This window comes from Myotis myotis, unplaced genomic scaffold (genome assembly GCF_014108235.1).
Source record: "Myotis myotis isolate mMyoMyo1 unplaced genomic scaffold, mMyoMyo1.p scaffold_m19_p_3, whole genome shotgun sequence".
Classification (NCBI taxonomy): Eukaryota; Metazoa; Chordata; class Mammalia; order Chiroptera; family Vespertilionidae; genus Myotis; species Myotis myotis.
In genome coordinates this window covers 111,317,248-111,339,631 of record NW_023416335.1, presented here as the reverse complement: position 1 = coordinate 111,339,631, position 22,384 = coordinate 111,317,248, and the positions used below count along the sequence as shown (strand labels likewise).

At 39.7% G+C, this 22,384-nt stretch overlaps 1 protein-coding gene across 23 annotated transcripts in view; it reads left to right on the top strand.

Moving 5' to 3' along the window:
• The window catches only part of FRY (FRY microtubule binding protein), a 611,006-nt gene that overhangs the window by 236,682 nt on the left and 351,940 nt on the right, over nucleotides 1–22,384 (top strand). Inside the window, exon 1 of one of the 23 annotated variants that reach the window (XM_036299686.1) lies at nucleotides 5,317–5,612. The exons of the other annotated variants lie outside the window; for them this stretch is intronic. Coding sequence (XP_036155579.1) covers nucleotides 5,552–5,612 — 61 coding nt within the window. The 5' untranslated portion in view covers nucleotides 5,317–5,551. Of the gene's footprint in view, nucleotides 1–5,316; nucleotides 5,613–22,384 lie in introns of those variants that run through there. 23 annotated transcript variants of the gene reach the window in all.

The window sequence follows — 22,384 nt, the reverse complement described above, 5'->3', positions numbered from 1 at the left end:
CTGGCGGGTGACTGAAGCTCCCAACCGCTCCTTTTTTTTTCTTTCTTTTTTTTTTAATTCTGGGCCAGCTTTAGCTCTGAGGCTTGGCTCCAGCTCTTAGACCTCCACTGCTGAAAGCAGGTATCTGGTTTTTTTGGGATCTATAATTGAAACACTGTTTCAACTCCAGCTCTGAGATCCTGGCTGGCTGAAAGCAGGTTTCTTGGGTTTTGTTTAGATTCTATATTTGTAACAATGTTTCAACTGCAAGCTCAGAGGCAGGCAGTGGCAGGCGGGGAACGTTGGAGTCCTCCGTCACTGAAGCAAGCAAGCCTCATGTTCACTTCAAGCTGCCTGGCTGCCGGTCGCCATCTTGGCTGGCAGTTAATTTGCATATTGCCCTGATTAGCCAATGGGAAGGGTAGCGGACGTGTGGCTAATTACCATGTTTCTCTTTTATTAGATAGGATGGCTGACACTTGGAGGTTTAAAGTGAGTCTCTGTGGGTTCAGACAGTCTGTACTCATAAGCATCTCACACCTGTTGGTAAAACACTGCCTTAACCGTGGTTTGTTTCCACTGTTTTCCAAGGCCTTCTGTGTAAACATCTGCAGGTCATATTTGTTTGCTGCATATGTCTTCAGGTAATAATATGCTTGGCAAATGCCACTACAACTAGAGCCATGACTTCTAAGCACAATTGCACAGGGAAGACAGCAGGTGATGTTTGCTTATGTTATACTTAATTTGGTTCCTAACTTGAGACAGCCTCAGAAGTTCTTTTTCTCTGAAACATTTGTTAATACAAATGATTTATGTTAGTCACAGAAAAATAGTAAAATGATATAATAATACTTTTGGCACTGGCAACTATTGTTAACTGCCATATTTCTGTGATAACATTTTAATACTTGTATTTATTAAATTTCTATAAAGGCTAATATGCATGTGATTATGCAAATAAGTGTAACCTTATTATTACTGAACTATTTCATTAAATTTATCCCAAACTGATTCTCAAGTCTCAGTGAGAAATGTTGGACTTTTAATACCAACGATGAAAAAATAATCATCATTAGCTTAAGTTTCTTATCACTCTAGATCCGGGCTGGGCAACCCCTGGCATGCGTGCCAAACATGGCACGCCAGTAACTTTTGCTGGCACATGAAACCCTCTCTTATAATCTTCCATTTACAATTTTTTTCTTAATATCAACTTTTTTATTTTTCAGATAAATTCAGTGTAGGTGCAGCTTAGATAAATAAATAATTTTACATAACATGTTATCTTAAAGACCATAGACATGGATTGACGAGAGAGGGGAAGAGCAATTTCTATGCCTCTGCCTTAACTCTCCCTGCCTTCCTAGATCTGACCAGTGTTTTGGTTTCATCCACTTACGCTTGTGAATCTTTGTTCTCAGTGATGAATTTTGTTAAGTCTCATAATAGGAGTAGCCTGACAGATGAAAGTAGTAGCTCGTGCATATCTCTGAAGGTCACGAAATATAAACCTGATGTAAAATCTCTGTCATCAGTGATGCAGCAGCAAAAGTCCCACTGATAATATCAAACGGAGTCATAAAGTTTTCTGTTGGACTATCAGTGTAATGTATACATTAAAAAATAACTATATTTTTCATCATCATATACTGTGTTTTTATCGCGCGAATGAATTTTATTATTTCTTCAAGGTTCTTCACATATGTACACCTTAAGAGATATCAAGTAGGCGTAACATGTTCTCAAAAAATTAGGGTTGGCACACAGAAGAATTTTGAGTCAGAGATTTTGCTGGTTTGGGCACGCACTCACAAAAAGGTTGCCCACCCCTGCTCTAGAGTTTTGAATGATATTAAAGTGATATAATCAGTGGCTCTCAACCTTCCTAATGCCGTGACCCTTTAATACAGTTCCTCATGTTGTGGTGACCCCCAACCATAAAATTATTTTCGTTGCTACTTCATAACTATAATTTTGCTACTGTTATGAATCATAATGTAATTATCTGATATGCAGGATGTATTTTCATTGTTACAGATTGAACATAGTGAAAGCATAGTGATTAATCACAAAAACAATATGTAATTATATGTGTTTTCCGATAGTCTTAGGGGACCCCCGTGAAAGGCTCATTCCACCCCCAAAGGGGTCGCAACCCACAGGTTGAAAACCGCTGGATATAATAATTTAAAATATTGATTTTATTCTCCAAGCTAAAAAAAAAAAAAAAAAGTCTTGAGTTTGTGTCTAAAAGGCTATTCTCTGCTTTCCATAATATAATTGAGTAATTGACTATAATTAAGAAAGGTGAATAGAATCTAGAGGCTACATTTAATGAGTGGTTACATGACTAACCTTCATCCTAATACTGTAGCTATCAGTCAGCCAATAGCCTAAGAATAGTCTTTCCTGGAGCAGTAAAGGTAAACTAAATGCACTCAGGAACTTTCTTAACAACTTCTAAGCTTGTGAAGGTAGAAGAACCATGTTTGAACTTTTATTTGCACTTAAAATTATTTACAAGTCATGCCACCATGCCACACAGAAGCAGAAAGAAACTTTTTATGAATATTAGATTAATTGTTAAAGAAATAAAAAGCATCAACTTCAAAGTCATTATTCAATTAGAATAGGAGAGTAATTGTGGAACTATTAATTAAACATGCCAGCAATCCAGTTTATTTTATTTGTTAAATTGAGATTACACTGATATAGTTTGTTTGTTTTTCTAATCCTCACCTGAAGATATGTTTTTTCTTGATTTTAGAGAGAGAGGAAGAGGGGAGAGAGATAGAGAAACATCGATGTGAGAGAGAAACATTAATCGGTCGCCTCCCGTAACATAGATATGATCTCTGACCAGAAATCAAACTCACAACCTTTTAGTGTATGGAATGATGCTCCAACCAACTGAGCCATCCGGCCAGGGCTACATGATATATTTTAAATGCATGATATTTATTGTCAGGGAATAAATAATCCCTGAGTAAATTTCTCCTGATCATGAAGCTTAATCCTTAAAGTGTCAAAACATTCCAATTTAATAAATTTTATAGAGTTCTTGCACTTTAATATTCACAGTATGTGTCTGTGTTATAGAATGCTGTCATAATTTAGCCATGTCTGAATGAAGTCAGACCATCAGCAAATATGTTCATTATTAATGATTCCATAATATATGGGTATCTTTGGGGCTCTCGAAATGTTAAGAGCTCTCTTTTTATATTTAAGTATCCTTAGGCTGCTTATCCTTCATAAGTTTTATTTCTGCTTTTTGTTGTTGTTTTCTGATGTTTTTATGAATATCAGCCATCAGTTGACAATCGTCACTCATTCAACCATCAGTATGCCACCTATAACTTGTTGAGAAATCAGGATTGTTAGAATGATGTCTACCTCAGGAGGACTGGACATGGGTGAAGTGAGGTGAGGACCCTGTAACAATGACTCTGAGTTTTAATAGATGGATTTCATGGCATCTGTTTTGATTATTCATTAATTAACGTTTTACTGGACCCTCAGGATCCAAAGGTGGTTCATTCCCATAGGCTGCCCCCCACACCAGTGAGAGCCAGGCTGCCCCAAGACAAACAGAGTATGGAGGGCAGCAAAGAAGCCTGCATATTCTGGATTCAGCTGGGTTTTGAACATGTAACATGTCTGGGGAAAGAAGTAGATAATTTGGGGGCTTCTCTTAAATGTATTCAAAGGCAAATACTCTAAGGTTACCATTCTTTAGAAGTCCCAATGTATATTAAGGAAAGTACTCGATATAAATTAATCAATGTAGTGACTCTAGAGTCTGACAAACCTGTATTTGAATGACTTTGAGCAATCTTCTATTCCTCTTCATCAACTCTGAAATAGAGATGGCAATACCCACCTTACAAGGTTGCTGTGTGGACTGAATAAAATAATACATGAAAAGTGCCAAGCAGAGTACCCAAATCAACTTCGGTGCCCCATGAATATTAGTTCTCTTTTCTACTTTTTCTTTATTGCACCTCTCTTAAATATTGTTTGTTAATTGGTATCTGTAAAAAGAATGAAAAAATACAATGACAAACACGTGTTAAATATTTTTATGAGGCTGTTTTAAGTAATGTTCTTTTAATGGGATGACAGTTACATCATTGAAAGGTTGGTCTAATAATAGCACTAGAGACTTGAAGCCGACAAAGTGCAAACTTTCAGTTGATTCTGGATTCTAATTTAGATATAGAAGAGGAGAATCAAAAAAGAAGCCGTATTACTCAAAACACAGATAGCTCCACAGGCACACTATTATAATTGTTTTGGCCACTTTGGGTGAAACATGAACTAAATGGCCCATATGCACCTCAGTCAACACTTTTAAAAAGGTGTCATAAAACCTGAGACATAGTGGTACCATGGGGCTCTCTGTTGGCGCTTAGCTTGCTGAATCATGTTAAGTGGTCAATTTGCTAATTGAAACACTTTTCTCCTTCCTGTGAAATGTTAGTTCAATGCTCCAGATCATACTGTTTTGTAATTCCAACCTATATTGCTAAAGAAAACCTTCCATTACTCTGAGTAAAACAATAATAGAAACTACCTGGGCTTCCTACACTTCACAGCTATATTAGTAAAGAAATGGATTTTCATTGACCCTCATGAAGTCCTTCTGTCAGAAGTAATACCCATTGAAAGATGAATTAGTCACACTTGTGTTTTGCTTGTAGGTAACTCCACTTTCCTTCTTGGTTTCCTCACTAGCCTAACCCTGTTTTCTTTTGAAGGTGGAACAGGTATAATTTGCAAAAATTGTCTCCTTCTTGGTCTTATCAATTAAGCTTTTAACTAGTCAATTTAGGCTGTGCCTTTTTAAATAATATAACTGTAGACTTAAACACAATCACTTCCCTTTACTAGTATGTCAGTGAATGTTCATCATCTGATTTTCCGTAAGGATATAAGTTTCTCACTGACTCTTGTCTCCACATGGGACTCTCAGCTCCTGCTTCAGTCTGTAAGAATTGAAACTGTTTCAAGCTGTTTGTATTTGTGTATTTGTGTATTTTGTCCCCAAAGCAATGGTTTATCACGCAGCCTGTGCAATCTCTGCTCTTAGACTTCCTGGGTCACAGGAGTACAGCAGCCCAGGGGTTGAAATCTGTGGGTCAAACGTATGTGCCTAGTATGCATGGACTGTGTGTGATAATGCTGTGTGGGTCCAGCTCAGGCCCAAGAGGGCTTGGAGCAGCTTCACTCATCTGTCAGCATTGCATGTTCTTGTGGATAAATATAGACACATGGGCACTCTGCGAGTTATAGGTCACTGTCTTACTGAACAGCTAAAAATTGTCCCATTGGTGTGAACAGTCTGTCCTGGAAGGAAGACCTGTTTTAGTTTGTCTTCTACTGTAGGTCTTCAGCACCTGACTGAAAATACACCTTGGGCCCAAAATAAAAGCGTCCTCTCTTGTTGCCAAGATACTCATGGTGGTAGAGAGAGCGGGATCATGGAGCCTGTCATTATGTTTTCTTGGCTTGGGAGCATAGTCTGTGAACTGGTTCCGGACTGTTAGTTTGGGTTCCTTTTAGGCTCATGGAGATTACAGCAGCTTGTTGGCGAAGATCTTGTGTGATCAGCTTCATCAAAGGGCTTGGTAGGTACTCAAGGCTGTGTGTGTGTGTGTGTGTGTGTGTGTGTGTGTGTGTGTGTGTGTGTGTGGTGGGGGAGGACAGGAGAAATAAGTGGTTGTTAAATGCTGAGTGTAGGGAGGGTCTCAGTGGGTGGAGTAGGGGGAGCTATTATTTATAATGTTGCTGTTCAGAGACAGGAGGAATGCCTAGAGGTTTTCTGTTTGGGATTGCAGTATTTTAGGGATAAGATTTGGTCATTATTGTATCGAGTTTATGGAACAATAAGCTATGATATAAAGGAATTTTCTGGGCACTGAAGTTTCACTAAAAGATTCAGCATAACGGTCTGTTCTGTAAAATTGCTAATCAGTAAAAATAGCTAGTACATGTTTGGAAAATGGTTAATACCATCACATTCAGTATTACAGCAGAGGTAGGATTTATGCTTGATTTCCTCTCAAGCATAAATAACTTTATTAGTTTTGTTTGAAACATTAAAATTAGCTGAAAGAAGCTTTTCATTTGCTTCTGCCTTAGCCTTCTCCAACATTTAAAAATTAAATGTTTTTCTTTTTTGTTTATGAATTTAAAAACAGGATACCATATGCCAACCAACATTAAATGGATCCAAATTGCATTTTGCTGCATCTTCTTTATCTGAGAGTAATTTGGTTACATTAGTTCTAGCATAACCCTGCATGCAATATTGTACAAGGGTCCTGAAAATTAATGAGAGAAAACTTTTATGGCATGGGGTTAATTACATGCATCTTAGATGTTGACTGTTTAACTTTCTATTTAATGAAGGTAGAAAAAGTTAATTTGTAAATGATAAACATAACATCTTACTCTAATAGAGGAAAAACATTTTGTTTATTAATGATTTGAGAGACTTAACTACTTGTTAATTATTCTACTGAACTGTCTCTAATGAAATGAATAGATATTTACTTATAATACCATTCTGTTTTTCTAGAAATAAAATCTCTATCAGTCATTAGTTTACCTCTTACTTAGTGGTTTATAAAGTAGAGGGTGTGTTAGGGAACCTTTTCTCCCTCAGGAGATTCTTTTTAATGTATAACAAGCATACAAGTTGAATGATAAAACTTGTGGTTTTATATATTGTGAAAAATGCTGCATTATAACAGGACCTATGTGTAATGCTTCATATTTTTATTGTTTGATATCTCTGGAAATGATACAGACCCTCACTGTGTTTCAACTGAACAGACCACTCCCATGGTCTGGTAAGCACCTTGATTCCTCTTTTACTCATTGCCTTTCTTGCTCACAATGTATAAACTTACCTTTTATAAGAGATCAAGAACAACTAATATGTTTCTGTGAATTGGTAGAGCTAGTACTATCTTAAATTATGAACTTAAGGTAGTCATGTATCAAGGACATTTTACACATAGTCATTGTACAGTTCCATAATTATTTAAGAATTTAATAAAACTTAAAATATATTATGTGAGTTGGCATCTAAATAAATAAGCACATAGGAACCAGAAATTTAATAAATATTTTGATGTTGACAAAAAACTAATAAGACTATAAAGGATTTTACTTATTCAGTTAATTTATTTACACGTTTGTAGAGCTTCCACTATGGCACCGGAAGTCCTTCCCTTGCCATAGATGCTGGAAATCTACCTTGTGTTAGCACATCTATATTATAAAAGGCCTGTGGCTCTAACACTATAACAACCAAAGACCGGCGTGGGTGGGCGGGACTGTGAGCACGGGTGGGGGGAGGCCACATGCGCGGATGGGTGGGCCTGCACGATTTCATGCACTGAGCTTCTAGTATATTATATAATGCATATGCATGTCATATATACTGTACATATTTTTATGTGTGTTATTGCACACATATGTGTATATATAGTAACAAAATGCATGTTGTCATGTATATTGTAACTATGTGTATATTACTTTATGATATAATCTATATATATAAAAGCCTAAGCAGCCATTACAACCTAACAACTGGAATGAGTGGTCAACCAGTCGCTATGATGTGCACTGACCACCAGGGGGCAGACGCTCAATGCCGGAGATGTCCCCTAGTGGTCAGTGTGCTCCCACAGCCGATTTCCCATGCCCCTCTCCCCCGGCCAGCTGGCCAATCTCCCGTGGTCCCTCCCCCGTGCCGGCCGGCCCTTTGGCCAGGCTGAGGGACCCCCCCCTGCACGAATGCATGCATCAGGCCTCTAGTGTACATTATATTAACAAAGACACATTCACATTAGACTCTGCTTCAGGTCACTCCCCTCATCATGTTATCTCTAAGGGGATCCTGGAGGAGAACAGCTAAAATTTTGGTTTGTGACCTTTATTTGTCAAAAAATAGCAGTTTCTGGCATTGCTTTTTGGTGGCAGTCCCCACACGTACAGTCTGCACCATCCTCATTGTCCCTTTCGGGTGGGTCCCTGTGTAATGTGCCCACTAACACAGCTGCAGAAACTTCTGTTAAAACTTGTTCTCTTGCCTTGACGTCTGGCTTAAAGATGGTTCTAAGAAAATAGGTGAAGAAGCTGGGTTTGCCATTGGGGTAGGACTGAGCCTAATGTTCAGATAAAATCTGCATGTGACAGCTATTCCCACAGCCTCCAGAGCCTTTTAGACCACAACCAACAGTGAGAAACATGCTTTGCATGATGCCTCTGAGCATGCACACTTACATATTTGTAGACACAGACTGAAAACAAGTTCTGTGAAACGGTGCTTGCCCTCACTTTGCAGTCTGCATCACTCTGCTGTTTGGTCTTCTGTGGCTTCCTGTTTATTGTCGCAGTCACAATGGTCAGCACCCCTTAAATTGGCTTCATGGTCAAGTTACTAGTATGAGTCCTAACCTTCACTTTGACAAACTCGGCTGTAAAGGTTTCATAAGCCAGACATTCTCAACATACCATTAATCAAATTCTCTACTGAAGTAATGTGCTGTCGTCCTTGATATAATATTCTACTCCTGGGCATATTGGTGCTTTATTTGTCAACATTCTGCTTGTTTGCAAAAAAAAAGCTCTCTCAGTAGACTTGATGTCAGTATTGAGTTGAATGTAGGGTTTCTAAGCCAGAAACAATTCACAACTTTATATGTCTTAATGCTTCCTACTCATTAATGCAACAAATATTTATTGAGTACTGGGTATTAAGCTAGAAAGTGAGGATGCAAGAGGAACAAAACAAATTCCTTAATTGTAGAGGAGGAAACAGATAACAAATATAAATATGTTACTATTAAATCAAGAGGCAGCTAGTGCTCTGTGGGAGGATAATCTGGGTGAAGGGATAGAGGCTATATAGCAGAGGGAAGATGTGGTTGACCCAAAGAACCTCTAATGAAACCAGAGGAAGTGAGCAAGTGAGCCACTATGAAGTGACCTTTTTCCCACTGATATAATTCCCCAAGCCCTATTCTCTTCTGCCTTGATGCCTTCTCTGACAGTATCTATCATCATTTATTTCTAGATCTCATCTTCACTGTCAGCAGTCCTGTCCTGACCCCACAATCACAGATATGTCTCCCCTGTGTCTCTCTTGCAGCAGCTTTCACTGCACTTCCTGTTTTGTAATTATATTTCTGGGTGTGTTTGTTATATATTGCTTGTCTCCCCTGTGTACTATCCGCTGTGTGAGGACAGGAGTCATGGCTGCTTTTTCAAAACCCACATCAGTTAGCACAATGCTTACAGTAGAGGGTCCTTCAGTACATATTTGATGACTGAATAAATGAATTCATGAATGCTGTTCTAAATTCAATTGCTCTTCCATTGGCTCTTCAACCCAACACTTCCTTGTGGTATATTGGGACTGAATGTATTAAATTCTAAAAATCTTTCAGATTATCTTTTTAAATCTATATTTATACTCTCCACAGAACTTTGCAGAAGACCTTGTCCACACTAAGATCTCAATGAAAATTTGTTATTTAGTGAATTGGTTAACTGATCTCACTCACAGTCTTTTGAGGCAAAAATATTTCCAAAAGGACTGAAATTATATTGTAACACAAGTACAACAAAGGGTGCCTGTTTAATGACACCTACCTGCATTCACCCTTGCAGTGTGTCGTAGCTGTAAATGCTAGAATCTAGATTCACACCATCCAGTTCAACCCATTTAGTGAATGTGGAAGTATGTAGTTGGACTTGAAATCTTAGTGGACATTCAAACTTATGTGATTGACCCTGGATTATAAATGGTGTTCTATTCTAGTTCTTTTATAAAATAATCCTAATATATAAAAACCCTGGGTCCATCACAGCTGGAGGCTCAACCAACCGGAAGTCAGTCCTGCAATCAGCGACCCAGCACTGACTGTTGAGGGGGCTGTGAATCAGGCCCAGAGAGAGGCATGACGAGAGAAGCAGGGTCTGATCCATAGCCTCTGTGGCAGCTGTTGATCAGCACTTGCCTCTCTCTTTCTCTCCAGCAGCTGGGCCTCCATTTCTCTCCAGGCCTCCACTAGGGTTGCTAATCAGCCCCCCCTTTCGGATCAGGTCCCGTTGATAGGCCCAGAGACACTGACTGGCATAGAAACCGACCAATCAGAACCAAATTGGCCAGCAGAGGAAGGCAGTTGGGGGCGAGATCAGGCCTGCAGAGAAGGGCAGTTGAGGCAAGATCAGGCCGGCAGGGGAGTGCTGTTGGAGGCCATCAGGCCGTCAGGGGAGGGCATTTGTGGGGGAACCAGGATGGCAGGGAAGGGCAGTTAGGGGCGAATGGGCTGGCAGGAGAGCAGTTAGGTATTAATCAGGCCAGCAGGGGAGCAGTTAGAGGGTGATCAGGCTGGCAGGCAGAAGCAGTTAGGAGCAATTAGGCAGGTGAGTGGTTAGGAGCCAGCAGTCCCAGATTGTGAGGGGGATGTCTGACTACCGGTTTAGGCCCACAGGGATCAGGCCTAAACCGGCAGTCAGACATCCCCCAAGGGGTCCCAGATTGGAGAGGGTGCAGGCTGGGCGAGGGACACCCCCCATTGCATGAATTTCATGCACTGGGCCTCTAGTTTATATATATTTCTTTGTAATTGAATTTCTAAGATAGCATTACTTCATTATTGCCATTATAAGACATAGCAAACTTTTTGCAAATCAGCCTTATCTTTTCAAAACAATATTTTATTGTGACTTTTTTAAACAAACACAAAAGGAAAAGGAATAGTAAAATATACAACATGTTCCCTTCACTCAGATTCAACATTATCAAGATTTAGTCATGTTTACTTCATTTATACCATTTTTCTCTTAAAGTATTTTGAATCAAATGTAGGCATAATTTCATTGAACTCCATATAATCAGTATGCATTCTAGAAAATATGGATATTTTCTTATCTCCCCACAATGATATCATCTATACTAATAAAAGGGTAATATGCTAATTATAGTGGATATCTTCTGGACATCCTTCCGTACAAAGCCATGGTGGCAGGGCTGAGGCAGAGGCAGTTAGGGATGACCAGGCTGGCAGGGGAGAGCAGTTAGGGGGATCAGGCCGTCAGGGGAGAGCAGTTAGGGGGTAAACGGTTAGGAGCCAGTGGTCCCGGATTGTGAGAGGGATGTCTAACTGCTGAGATTGGGCTTAATCCGGCAGTAAGACATCCCCTGAGGGGTCCCGGATTGGAGAGAGTGCAGGCCAGGCTGAGGGACCCATCCCCCACCCCCATGCAGGAATTTCATGCACCAGGCCTCTAGTCTATAATAATGAAAGTGTAATATGCTAATTAGACCAGATGTCCTTCCAGGGCTGCTGCTGTGAGGGCTGGGGCAGCGGCCGGGTTGGCAGCCAGGGCTGCTGCCTCGGCCCTCAGAGCCCCTTGCCCTAATTTCGTGCATCGGGCCTCTAGGACTTAACATAATTGACCAAAATTCTTTGCTATCAACTAATATCCAGTGCATACTCAGTGCAGTCATTTTTTAAAATGTCTTTTAATAGTTGGTTTGCTCAAATCAAGATTTAAACAAGGTCTACATACTACATTGGTTGTTCTGTCCCCTTTCATCATTCTACTCATATTTATCTCTTTCACTGATTTACAGAAATTGTGTTGCTTTCTTATAGAATTGACCTCATTCTAGGTTAGCACTTTTGCTTCCTTATGGTGACATTTAATTTATTCTTATATATCCCCTTTGTTGTTTGTAAATGGATGGTAGCTCTAATGTTTTGGAAACTTGATGAACATGGACATCTCTGCCACACTGCCAGGGTCATTTCTGTCCTCATGCTGGGAGACTGAGAGCCACTCTCTCATCCCCAGGAATTCGTAGCTAGTAGTTTCAGTGCTTGGATACAAGAACTCTGACCAACGCCCTGCCACAAGTAAGGAATTTTGAGAAAGTTTCTAGAGTCAATATTCTAAAAAAGCTTCTTAAACACCTTAATCACTATAACATTTCTCCAGGAATCATACCTTGTGAAATGCTGGGAAAGGGTGATGTGACAGAATTTCGGATCCATCTGTGTAAGACAGGCTCTTCCTTTCTGTTCTGATAGGCCCCATCCAGGTCCCCACCTTTATTATTTTTCTCAAGGTAGGTCCAGTGGTCTTTAATTTGTATTGTCCTTCAAACTTCCCTTTTTTAGCCCATCCTACAAAACGTATCAGGTCAACATTTCTTCTCAGAAACCTGCTAACTCCCAATTGTCCCCAAATAAACTCCAAACTCATTAACGGGCCATTCAAGACTTTACTTCTAATGATAAGAATTAAAAACCTACATTTTTATAGGACTTAAGAGTTTGTTTTTCACATTTACTTGTTCAATTATTTTATTCACACAAAGACTATATTGTGGTATCAGATGAGTTTAGTTAAAAAAAAATTAAGTAAGCACACATTTAATTAATTATGCCAGGCCCAGTGGTAAGTGCTAGGGATAAAGACAAGACATAGTCCTGTTCTTGAGGACTTTGCAGTTCCTTGACAAATCAAAGTTTGAACATGTGCTAAGATAGGGATGTGTGGTGGGAGGGTGAGAGGAGGAAAGGGTGAGGAGGGACTCTTAACATGCCTCCATGTGCCTGCCATCCTGTTTCCTAACCTAGGTTGCCCCTTTGTTTTCTATTCCTACCTGTCCTTTAAGACCTGGATCAAATGCCATGTATCCCACAATGTCTGGCTAATCAGTGGCTCAGAGCAGAGATGATACCTCTGTCCTTCCTAGGCCTAGGACAGGATTCTATGAAAGGTAGACTCTTAGTACATAATCTTTCAAAGATATGGTAATATGTATCTTGAGTTTACAGCAAGGGATAAAGACAGGCTTCCTCTTGTGTTCACTTGGAATGTAGATAGTTGCCAGTCTCAGCAAGGTAAGTGGAACCAGAGAAGAAGTGAAGGTATAATGGGCAGGGTGAGGATTATTTGCAAAGCTTTCCTCTACAGAGAGGATAAACAATAGAATCTCACTAATTCATAGTACTTCAAAAGAAGGCAGGTGTTAATTACTATCTAAATTGTGAAAGTTATTTTTTTTAAGCTGTGTTTAATTTTTTTTAAATTTTGTTTTATTGCTTAAAGTATAACAAAGAGTATTACATATGTCTCCTCCCCCCCCCTTGACATTCCCCCTGCCTCCCCTATCCCCCAGTGTCTTATGTCCATTGGTTATGCTTATATGCATGCAAACAAGTCCTTCGGTTGATCTCTTACCCCCCCTCCTGCCCCCAACCCTCCCCAGCCTTCCCGCTGTAGTTTGACAGTCTCTTCAATGCTGCTCTGCCTCTGTATCTATTTTTGTTCATCAGTTTATAATGGTCTTTATTATCCATAAATGAGTGAGATCATGTGGTATTTTTCTTTCATTGACTGGTTTATTTCACTTAGCATAATGCTCTCCAGTTCCATCCATGCTGTTGCAAATGGTAAGAGTTCCTTCTTTTTTTACAGCAGCATAGTATTCCATTGTGTAGATGTACCACAGTTTTTTAATCCATTTATCTGCTGATGGGCACTTAGGCTGTTTCCAGCTCTTCGCTATGGTAAATGGTGCTGCTATGAACATAGGGGTGCATATATCCTTTCTGATTGGTATTTCTGGTTTCTTGGGATATAATCTTAGAAGTGGGATCACTGGATCAAATGGGAGTTCCATTTTTAACTTTTTGAGGAAACTCCATACTCTTCTCCACAGTGGCTGCACCAGTCTGCATTCCCACCAGCAGTGCCTGAGTGTTCCCTTTTCTCCACATCCTCTCCAGCACTTGTCGTTTGTTGATTTGTTGATGATAGCCATTCTGAGAGGTGTGAGATGACACCTCATTGTTGTTTTGATTTGCATCTCTTGGATAATTAGTGACTTTGAGCATGTTTTCATATGTCTCTTGGCTTTCTGATTCTCCTCTTTTGAAAAGTGTCTATTTAGGTCCTTTGCCCATTTTTTGATTGGATTGTTTATCTTCCTTTTGTTAAGTTGTATGAGTCCCCTATAAATGTTGGAGATTAAACCCTTATGGGTAATAACATTGGCGAATATGTTTTCCCATGCAATGGGCTTTCTTGTTGTTTGTTGATGGTTTCTTTTGCTGTGCAGAAGCTTTTTATTTTGATGTAGTCCCATTTGTTTATTTTCTCTTTATTTTCCAATGCCCTAGGAGTTGTATCGATGAAGAAATTGCTTTGGCATATGTCTGAGATTTTGTTGCCTTTGGATTCCTCTAGTATTGGTATGGTTTTCCGTCTTACATTTAAGTCCTTTATCCATTTTGAGTTTATTTTTGTGTATGGTGTAAGTTGGTGGTCTAGTTTCATTTTTTAGCATGTATCTGTCCAATTTTCCCAACACCATTTATTAAAGAGACTGTCTTGACTCCATTGTATGTTCTTGCCTCCTTTGTCAAATATTAATTGAGCATATTGTTTCGGGTCGATTTCTGGATTCTCTATTCTGTTCCATTGATCTATATGTCTGTTTTTGTGCCATTACCAGGCAGTTTTGAGAACAGTGGCTTTGTAATACAGCTTGATATCTGGTATTGAGATCCCACCTACTTTGTTCTTCTTTCTCAGGATTGTTGCAGCTCTTCGGGGTCTTTTTTTATTCCAGATGAGTTTTTGGAGAGTTTGTTCTAGATCTGTGATATATGCTGTTGGTATTTTAATGGGAAGTGCGTTGAATTTATAGATTGCTTTGGGTAGTATGGACATTTTAATGATGTTGATTCTACCAATCCATGAACATGGTATGTTCTTCCATTTGTTTATGCCTTCCTCTATTTCTTTTTTCAATGCCCTGTAGTTTTCTGAGTAGAGGTCTTTTACCTCTTTAGTTAGGTTTATTCCTAGGTATCTTAATTTTTTTGGTGTGATGGTAAATGGGATTGCTTTTTTAGTCTCTCTTTCTATGAGTTCTCTATTGGTGTATAGAAATGCCATAGATTTCTTGGCGTTGATTTTGTACCCTGCTACATTGCCGAATTCATTTATTAAGTCTAATAATTTTTGATGGAATCTTTAGGGTTTTAATTGTGAAAGTTTTTAATAAGTGTTTCTTTAATGCATTGTCAGTGTATATCTTTTTACAGTCATAGAATACTGGAGCTAGAAAGGACAACCTGACTTAGACTCTTTAAGAATAACAAGTAAGGCTCTGGCCGGTGGTTTAGGTGGTTGGAGCATCGCCCCATACACCAGAAGGTTGTGGGTTCGATTCCTGGTCAGGTCACATACCTACATTGTGGGTTCCGTCCCCGGTTGAGGCATATGTGGAGGCAAATGATCAGTGTTTCTCTTTCTCTCTCTCCCCCTTCCTCTCTCAAATCAGTAAAAGCATATCCTCAGGTGAGGATTAAAAAAAAGAAAGAAAGAAAGAATAACAGTAAGGAAACCAAAGCCCAGTGGATGCAAGTCCTCCTCCGAGGTCACATTGGATCACCCTAGAACTGGGTTTTTCTACTCTTAGTTAAATGCTGTATGTTTTGTCTACAAGACATTTCCCTACTTGGGAGTTAATGAACCCTTTTCATTTTGCCATTGGGTAAAACAATTTTACCAACTGGATTAATTGATCCCCTTTGCGTTACTGTTTATTTACATCAGAGATGTCAGAGTGTGGTCCTAGGGCCAGCAGTGTTGCCATAACCTGGGAACTGTTTAGAAAAGCAAATTATTGAGCCCCACCCCTGACCCACTGATTCAGGTGGGACGCTGCCTTCCAGGTGAATCCAATGTGCAATGATGCTGTGCACTGCTGATCCACATTGTACTTCAGAAAACCTTTTCCAACATCAACATGAAAATATACAAGACCTTTTCCAACTTATCACAAATTGAAAATGAATGGATTTCAAATTCATGAGATTTTGCTGCATAAAATGAGCCAGAAGTGGAAGAAAATAATGAGGAGAAAATGAAAGAAGGAAGAGTAAATGGCCAGCCAGGAGGCATGAATGAGAGCAGTTTGTCAGTTCTGTTGGGGAGAAGAAGGAAGTTGGAATTCAGGAATATCCTGCCTCTCACAGATTATTTGATCAACATTTGGTGACAAAAGAACCTTGAAATGTCAATGTAACTTCATCTTCAGCTTACAGATCTAGGCAAACATTCTCTCAGGCTCTGGTGACAGTACCTACTTTGAAAATCAGGGGAAGTCCATGTAATGGCATCTTAGGAGTTGATAGACATTTATAAAGGAAGTCACTGAAGTATTACTGTAATTTCTCTGAGATAAAATGTTGAAAGGCAGAGGAAAAGAGGGTAATGACTTATTGCTGACATTCTATTTATTGAACGATTTCCCTCTCTCCAAGGTGTTAAGGTGTTAAGTCTTGGGAAACCAAAGACAAAAATGGTTTTGTGAGGTCTCAGATTGAAGTAAACAAAGACCTCTGCCTTCAAGTTCACTTGCTTCTTGTTAGGATGATAACCAGTGAAATGTCATATCATCAGCATATTCAGAAGGAATGGTCTCTAGACCTTTGTAAGGTGTGTCATTAATCAGATATTCTATATTTTTATGGGCCTTCAATTCTTGACTCTTTTTTGCCCTTCTAGCCTTTCTCAAAGCCCCTCTCATAGCTAAAGATGCACTCAATATCAAGAGGGCAGACTGCCTGGTAGGTGGGACCTCCATGGATGAACATTATAGGAGTCTTTCAGGAAAATAACCAATTATATTAATCAGTAGAAAGCCTTATTCTCCAAATCACATTCATTTTTATTTTGTCCCTTGAAGTCCCCAAATTAATTTTTGTCAGGAAAAGATCTTTGAGTAATGAGACTTTTTTGTCTTCATCATAAATAAAATGTTTTTTTAAATTTTCTTTTGTTGTTTTTTTAATATGTTTTTATTGATTTCAGAGAGGAAGGGAGAGGGAGAGAGAGAGAGAAACATCAATGATGAGAAAGAATCATCTATCAGCCACCTTCTGCATGCCCCCTACTGGTGATTGAGCTGACAACAGGGAAATGAATCATGATTTCCTGGTTCATGGTTTGACACTCAACCATTGAGCCACACCAGCCAGGCTGTTTTGTTTTGTTTTGTTTTTAAAGACAGTGTTACGAAAGCTCACTAAATATGTTATCAAATAGACATGAGTTCAGATCCTGGGTCAACCACTCCACAACCTTGGGCAAGTCACTTAAACTCTGAGTATACAGGATCTCATTTGAAAATGGGAAATTATTTGGCCTTCTAGGATTATTTTTGAGGAGTAAAGGTATAAATTATACTAGAGATATCTTGTGGACCCTGAACTTGAAGGAATGCAATTTGAGAACTACAGGATTAAGAGAACTAAATAGTGTAAAAGAAAGTTGTGATGTATTAATCAATAAAAATTGGAGGGGGAACCAAGATGGTGGCATAGGTAAACACCTATATTTACTGCCTCCCACAACCACATCAAAATTACAATGAAAATACAAAACAACTATCACCCAGAACTCCAAGAAAGCTGTCTGAGTGGAAGTACTACAACTAGAGAGGTAAAGAAGAAAGCACATTGAGACTTGTAAGAGGCGCAGAGGCGCGGAACGGACTGGTCTGGCACCCGGGTGTGCTGCTTTTTTAATTGGGAGGAAGATTGCCTCTGTGGAGGCTGCCCAGAGAAGCAAGGGGTCCCAGCCCCATACCAGACCTCCAGCCCAGCATCCCAGAGCTGGGGAAAGAAGTCCCTATGGGTCATAAGAATTACAGATTATAAAAACCAGTGCGGATTGGGGCTGAGTGACACAGGCTGCTAGAGACTCAGCTGCTCCTTTTAAAAGGCTGGCACCACAAACTGAATTTACAAGCTCTCACTTCCTCTGAGCTCCAGTGCCGGGCGAGGCTCTGGGGGACCCAGACACATATGGGGAGAAACTGGACTGTCTGGCATCAGAGCAGGAACTCAGGATGGCTTTCTTCCTGACGGAGGTTCTCATAGTGGTCATTGTTCCCATGCTGGGACCTCCTCCGTGCAGGGCTGACTGGCAGCTATTTCTGTTTTCTCCACCCTGGTGATTCCCTGAGACCCCACCCCACCCAATTTACAAGCCCACCCAAGCTGTGCCTAGAGCAGGGATGGGCAAATTTTTGACTCGAGGGCCACAATGGGTTCTTAAACTGGACCGGAAGGCCGGAACAAAAGCATGGATGGAGTGTTTGTGTGAACTAATATAAATTCAAAGTAAACATCATTACATAAAAGGGCACGGTCTTTTTTTTTTTTTAGTTTTATTCATTTCAAACAGGTCGGATCTGGCCCGCTGGCCGTAGTTTGCCCACGGCTGGCCTAGAGGCTTTTGCGTATGAATCATCTGTTCTTTCTCAGGCAAAAACTCTATTAAACAAGCTGCAGCTGGGTCAGGGAGCTGCAAACCTATCAATAAAAGGCCCCCAAAACCAGCACCAGCACCAGCACCAGCCTGCCTTGCTTCACATCTGGGCCTGGTCTGGGCACTTCCAAACCTGATACAAAGAGGCGGAATCTGCAGATCTCTCTGTAAGTCCTGCTGGGTGACCCCAGGCAGTGGCTGACTTTGCACCTCCCTGGAGACCCAAGAGCCAGTGAGAGACCATACCAGATTACAACTCTTCACATCCGTAAGCGACACACTCAAGGGGCAGACTCAGTGAGCACCAAAGCCCCACTGAAACAAGTCCTACTCCATAAGGGTGTCTCCTGCACAGCAGCTCTCCCACTATAATCACAGCTGGAACCCACAGCCAATTGTCTTGCAGGTGAATTCTTCCCAGTGACACCAACAGCAATCAAGGCTCAACTACAACAAAACTGTGCACACAGCCCACAAAGGGGAGCACCAAGAGTGTCCACCTCAGGTGATTGGGGAGGCTAAGCCACTGGCCCTCTAGGACACCTACCACACAAGGCCACTCTGTCAACTCAAGGAGACTTAGCAGCTACCCAATACATAGAAACAAACACAGGGAAGTAGCCAAAATGCAGAGACAAAGAAACATGTCACAAATTTAAAAAATGGAAGAAAGCAAACTATTGGATATAGAGTTCAAAACCATGGTTTTAAGCTTACTCAAAAATCTTCTAGAAACCTCCGAGGAACTTAGTGAGACTTTTAAGGATCTTAGTGAGAATGCCAAAAAATGGAAAATGACCAATCAGAAATTAAGCATATACTAACTGAAATAAAGAATAATATACAGGGATTCAACAGCAGAGAATCCCAAGAATCAAATAAATGATTTGAAATACAAGGAAGCAAATAACACCCAACCAGAAGAGCAAAAAGAAAAAGAATCCAAAAATATGAAGACAGTGTAAGGGGCCTCTGGGTCAACTTCAAGTGTACCAACATCTGAATTATGGGGGTGCCAGAAGAAGAGAGAGAGCAAGATCCTGAAAACCTTTTTGAGGAAATAATGACAGAAAACTTCCCCTACCTCAGTGGTCAGCAAACTCATTAGTCAACAGAGTCAAATATCAACAGTACAACGATTGAAATTTCTTTTGAGAGCCAAATTTTTTAAACTTAAACTATATAGGTAGGTACATTGTTATTAATTTAATTAGGGTACTCCTAAGGCTTAGGAAGAGCCACACTCAAGGGGCCAAAGAGCCCCATGTGGCTCGCGAGCCGCAGTTTGCCGACCACGGCCCTACCTGGTGAAAGAAATAGACTTACAAGTCCAAGAAGTACAGAGAACCCTAAACAAGAGGAACCCAAAGAGGACCACACCAAGACACATCATAATTAAAATGCCAAGGGCAAAAGACAAAGAAAAAATCTTAAAAGCAGCAAGAGAAAAACAGTTACCTACAAGTGAGTACCCATATGACTGTCAGCTGATTTCTCAACAGAAACTATGCAGGCCAGAAGGGAGTGGCAAGAAATATTCAAAGTGATGAATAGCAAGAACCTACAACCAAGAATACTCTACCCAGCAAAGTATCATTTAGAATTGAAGGTCAGATAAAGAGCTTCACAGACAAGAAAAAGCTAAAGGAGTTCATCACCACAAAACCAGTATTATATGAAATGCTGAAGGATTTTCTTTAAAAAAAGGAAGAAGAAAAAGGTAAAGATAAAAAATATGAACAACTAAGTGACAACAAATACATATCTATGAACAAGTGAATCTAAAATTCAAATGAATAAAAAACCTGATCAATAGAATAAACTAGTGAATGGAATAGGATCAGGGGCATGGAAATGGAACAGACTGACGATTCTCAGAGGGAAGGGGGTGTGGGGATGGGAGAAGAGATTAGACAAAGATCTTATATGCATTATCTATGGGCACAGACAATAGGGTGGCGAGGGCCTGGGGTGGGGTGGGAACCGGGTGGAGGGGAGCTATGGGAGGGAAAAAAAGGGACATCTATAATAATCTCAACAATAAAGATTTTAAAAAATGGGAGGAACACTTCACATTATCAAAATTTTATGGAAATTATTTAAGCAGAACTAGGCATATCGTTGAATATATTTTTCTTCCAAGGCAAAAATTATTTCTGAGCATTTGTAACCATTAGTCTCTTCTTGACATACTTTGAAATATATCAAATTGTTTCTTTTGTTAAGAAATGATGTTATATTGCTCAAACTAATTGTTTCTTCCTGCTCCAATATTTTTATTTCTTAATAATACTTCTCAGAGGAAAATTATTTTTCCTATCATACTTGGAGTTTTCTTTCTTTTCATCCTAATTTACTTTGCATGACTTTCAGAGTTTCTGATCACTTTGAGTCTTTGCAGTAACTTTTAAAATGCCTTTTCTCAAGTACCCTCATATATGCATTAGGGGACAATTTATTATTGTTCTATACACACTGTGACATGTTTTCATGGTAGCTGTGTCATCCTTGGTTTGTTTTGCTTTATGAAATATTCCTGTAAACTAAGACTTACAGGCAAAAAGGTATGGTGAGGGAAGGTGGTCCCAGAGAAGGATCTTGGTTACTAAAGGGGTTTGCCTTTGTAACCTACAGAATAAACAAGGTGCTGAGAACTGGTAGAAAGAAATAACAACATATATCCAACCATGAACACAGAAATATAATAATTTTATTCCCATGTTGAAAGATAAGGTCACGTTGATCTCTAGAAAGTAATGGACCATCCTTTCTAACAAGAGACCTACTTTGATTGTATTACATATAATCTCAGGGACACTTCCCCCCTCCAAAAAAAGGGGGGGGGAACTTTTATTTCAAATGCTCTGAGTGTGATTTTGGTAATAGGAACATTAGAAAGAGAATTGAGTGTTTTGAAAAATATACCTCTGTGCTCACCTGTTTTTGTAAGCTAAAGAAAAGCAAGCAGAGATGTCCTCTTCTCTGAGCCTCCTGTTTGGTGAAGGAGGCAGAGAGCAGTGCACCTGATGATCACTTTGATTCATGCCTTTTATAGGCTACTTAAAATTCTCATTTGCAACTGGGACTGACACAGATACAAACAAGCCAAAGTGATGGATTGGAAAAGCAGATCCTGTCTGAGCCAGGTGTGCCTGGATTTTCTCAGCCACCCAAAGCACACAGCTTTCATTCCTCTCCAAGCCAGTTCCAAACTATTAACACCTGAGCACCTTTGGGCAAATAGAGACAAGCAGGTTTCTCTGTGTAGTTTTCACTTTTTTTTAGACTGTTTTGCAATCTAACATTGTATGTGTGTGTGTGTGTGTGTGTGTGTAGACACACATGAAATAGATGGTTATATGACCCTGCCTCAGTAACCTATAACTCCATGAGGGCAAGAACCATCTGTTCTGTTCACTCCTATCTTCTGGGTGCTTAGGGCAGTGCTTGGAACCCAGGCACTCACTGAATAAATACTGGTTGAAATGAATGAGTGAACAAATGAGTGATGGTATTAATGTCTCTGAAAGTCTGACTGAGAAAACCAATTGCTTTATTGCAACATGTATTGCCAGTTGTAGCCTCTGGGGTACTCACATAAGGAAACTCATAGTATTTTCTTTCCTTTCAATGTCATAATAGAAATGTAGCTGGACTGTGAGTTGTGGGTTTTTGTTTTTGTGTCACCGTTAGGTTAGTAATTCCTATAAATATTGGTAATTTAGGGAAATCATTCTGAAGACCTTAGCCAGCTAAGTACAACCAGCCTAAAAATTAAGGTGTTTGTCAGTGAAATTGAAAAAAAAAAATAGTCCTATTCAAAAGGTCATCCCTTGCAGTCAGAAATAGATCTAATGAAAATGTAAGAAAAGGACCACAAGAGCCTAAAGCATAAAGCAGACTTCTTCCAGATTATGGAACGAACCCTGCAAATAGAGACCCAGTGAAAGAGAGAAACACCTCCCAACACAGAACCAAGTAGAAAAATAATTTGGAATAAAAAGAAAACAACATAAACAAA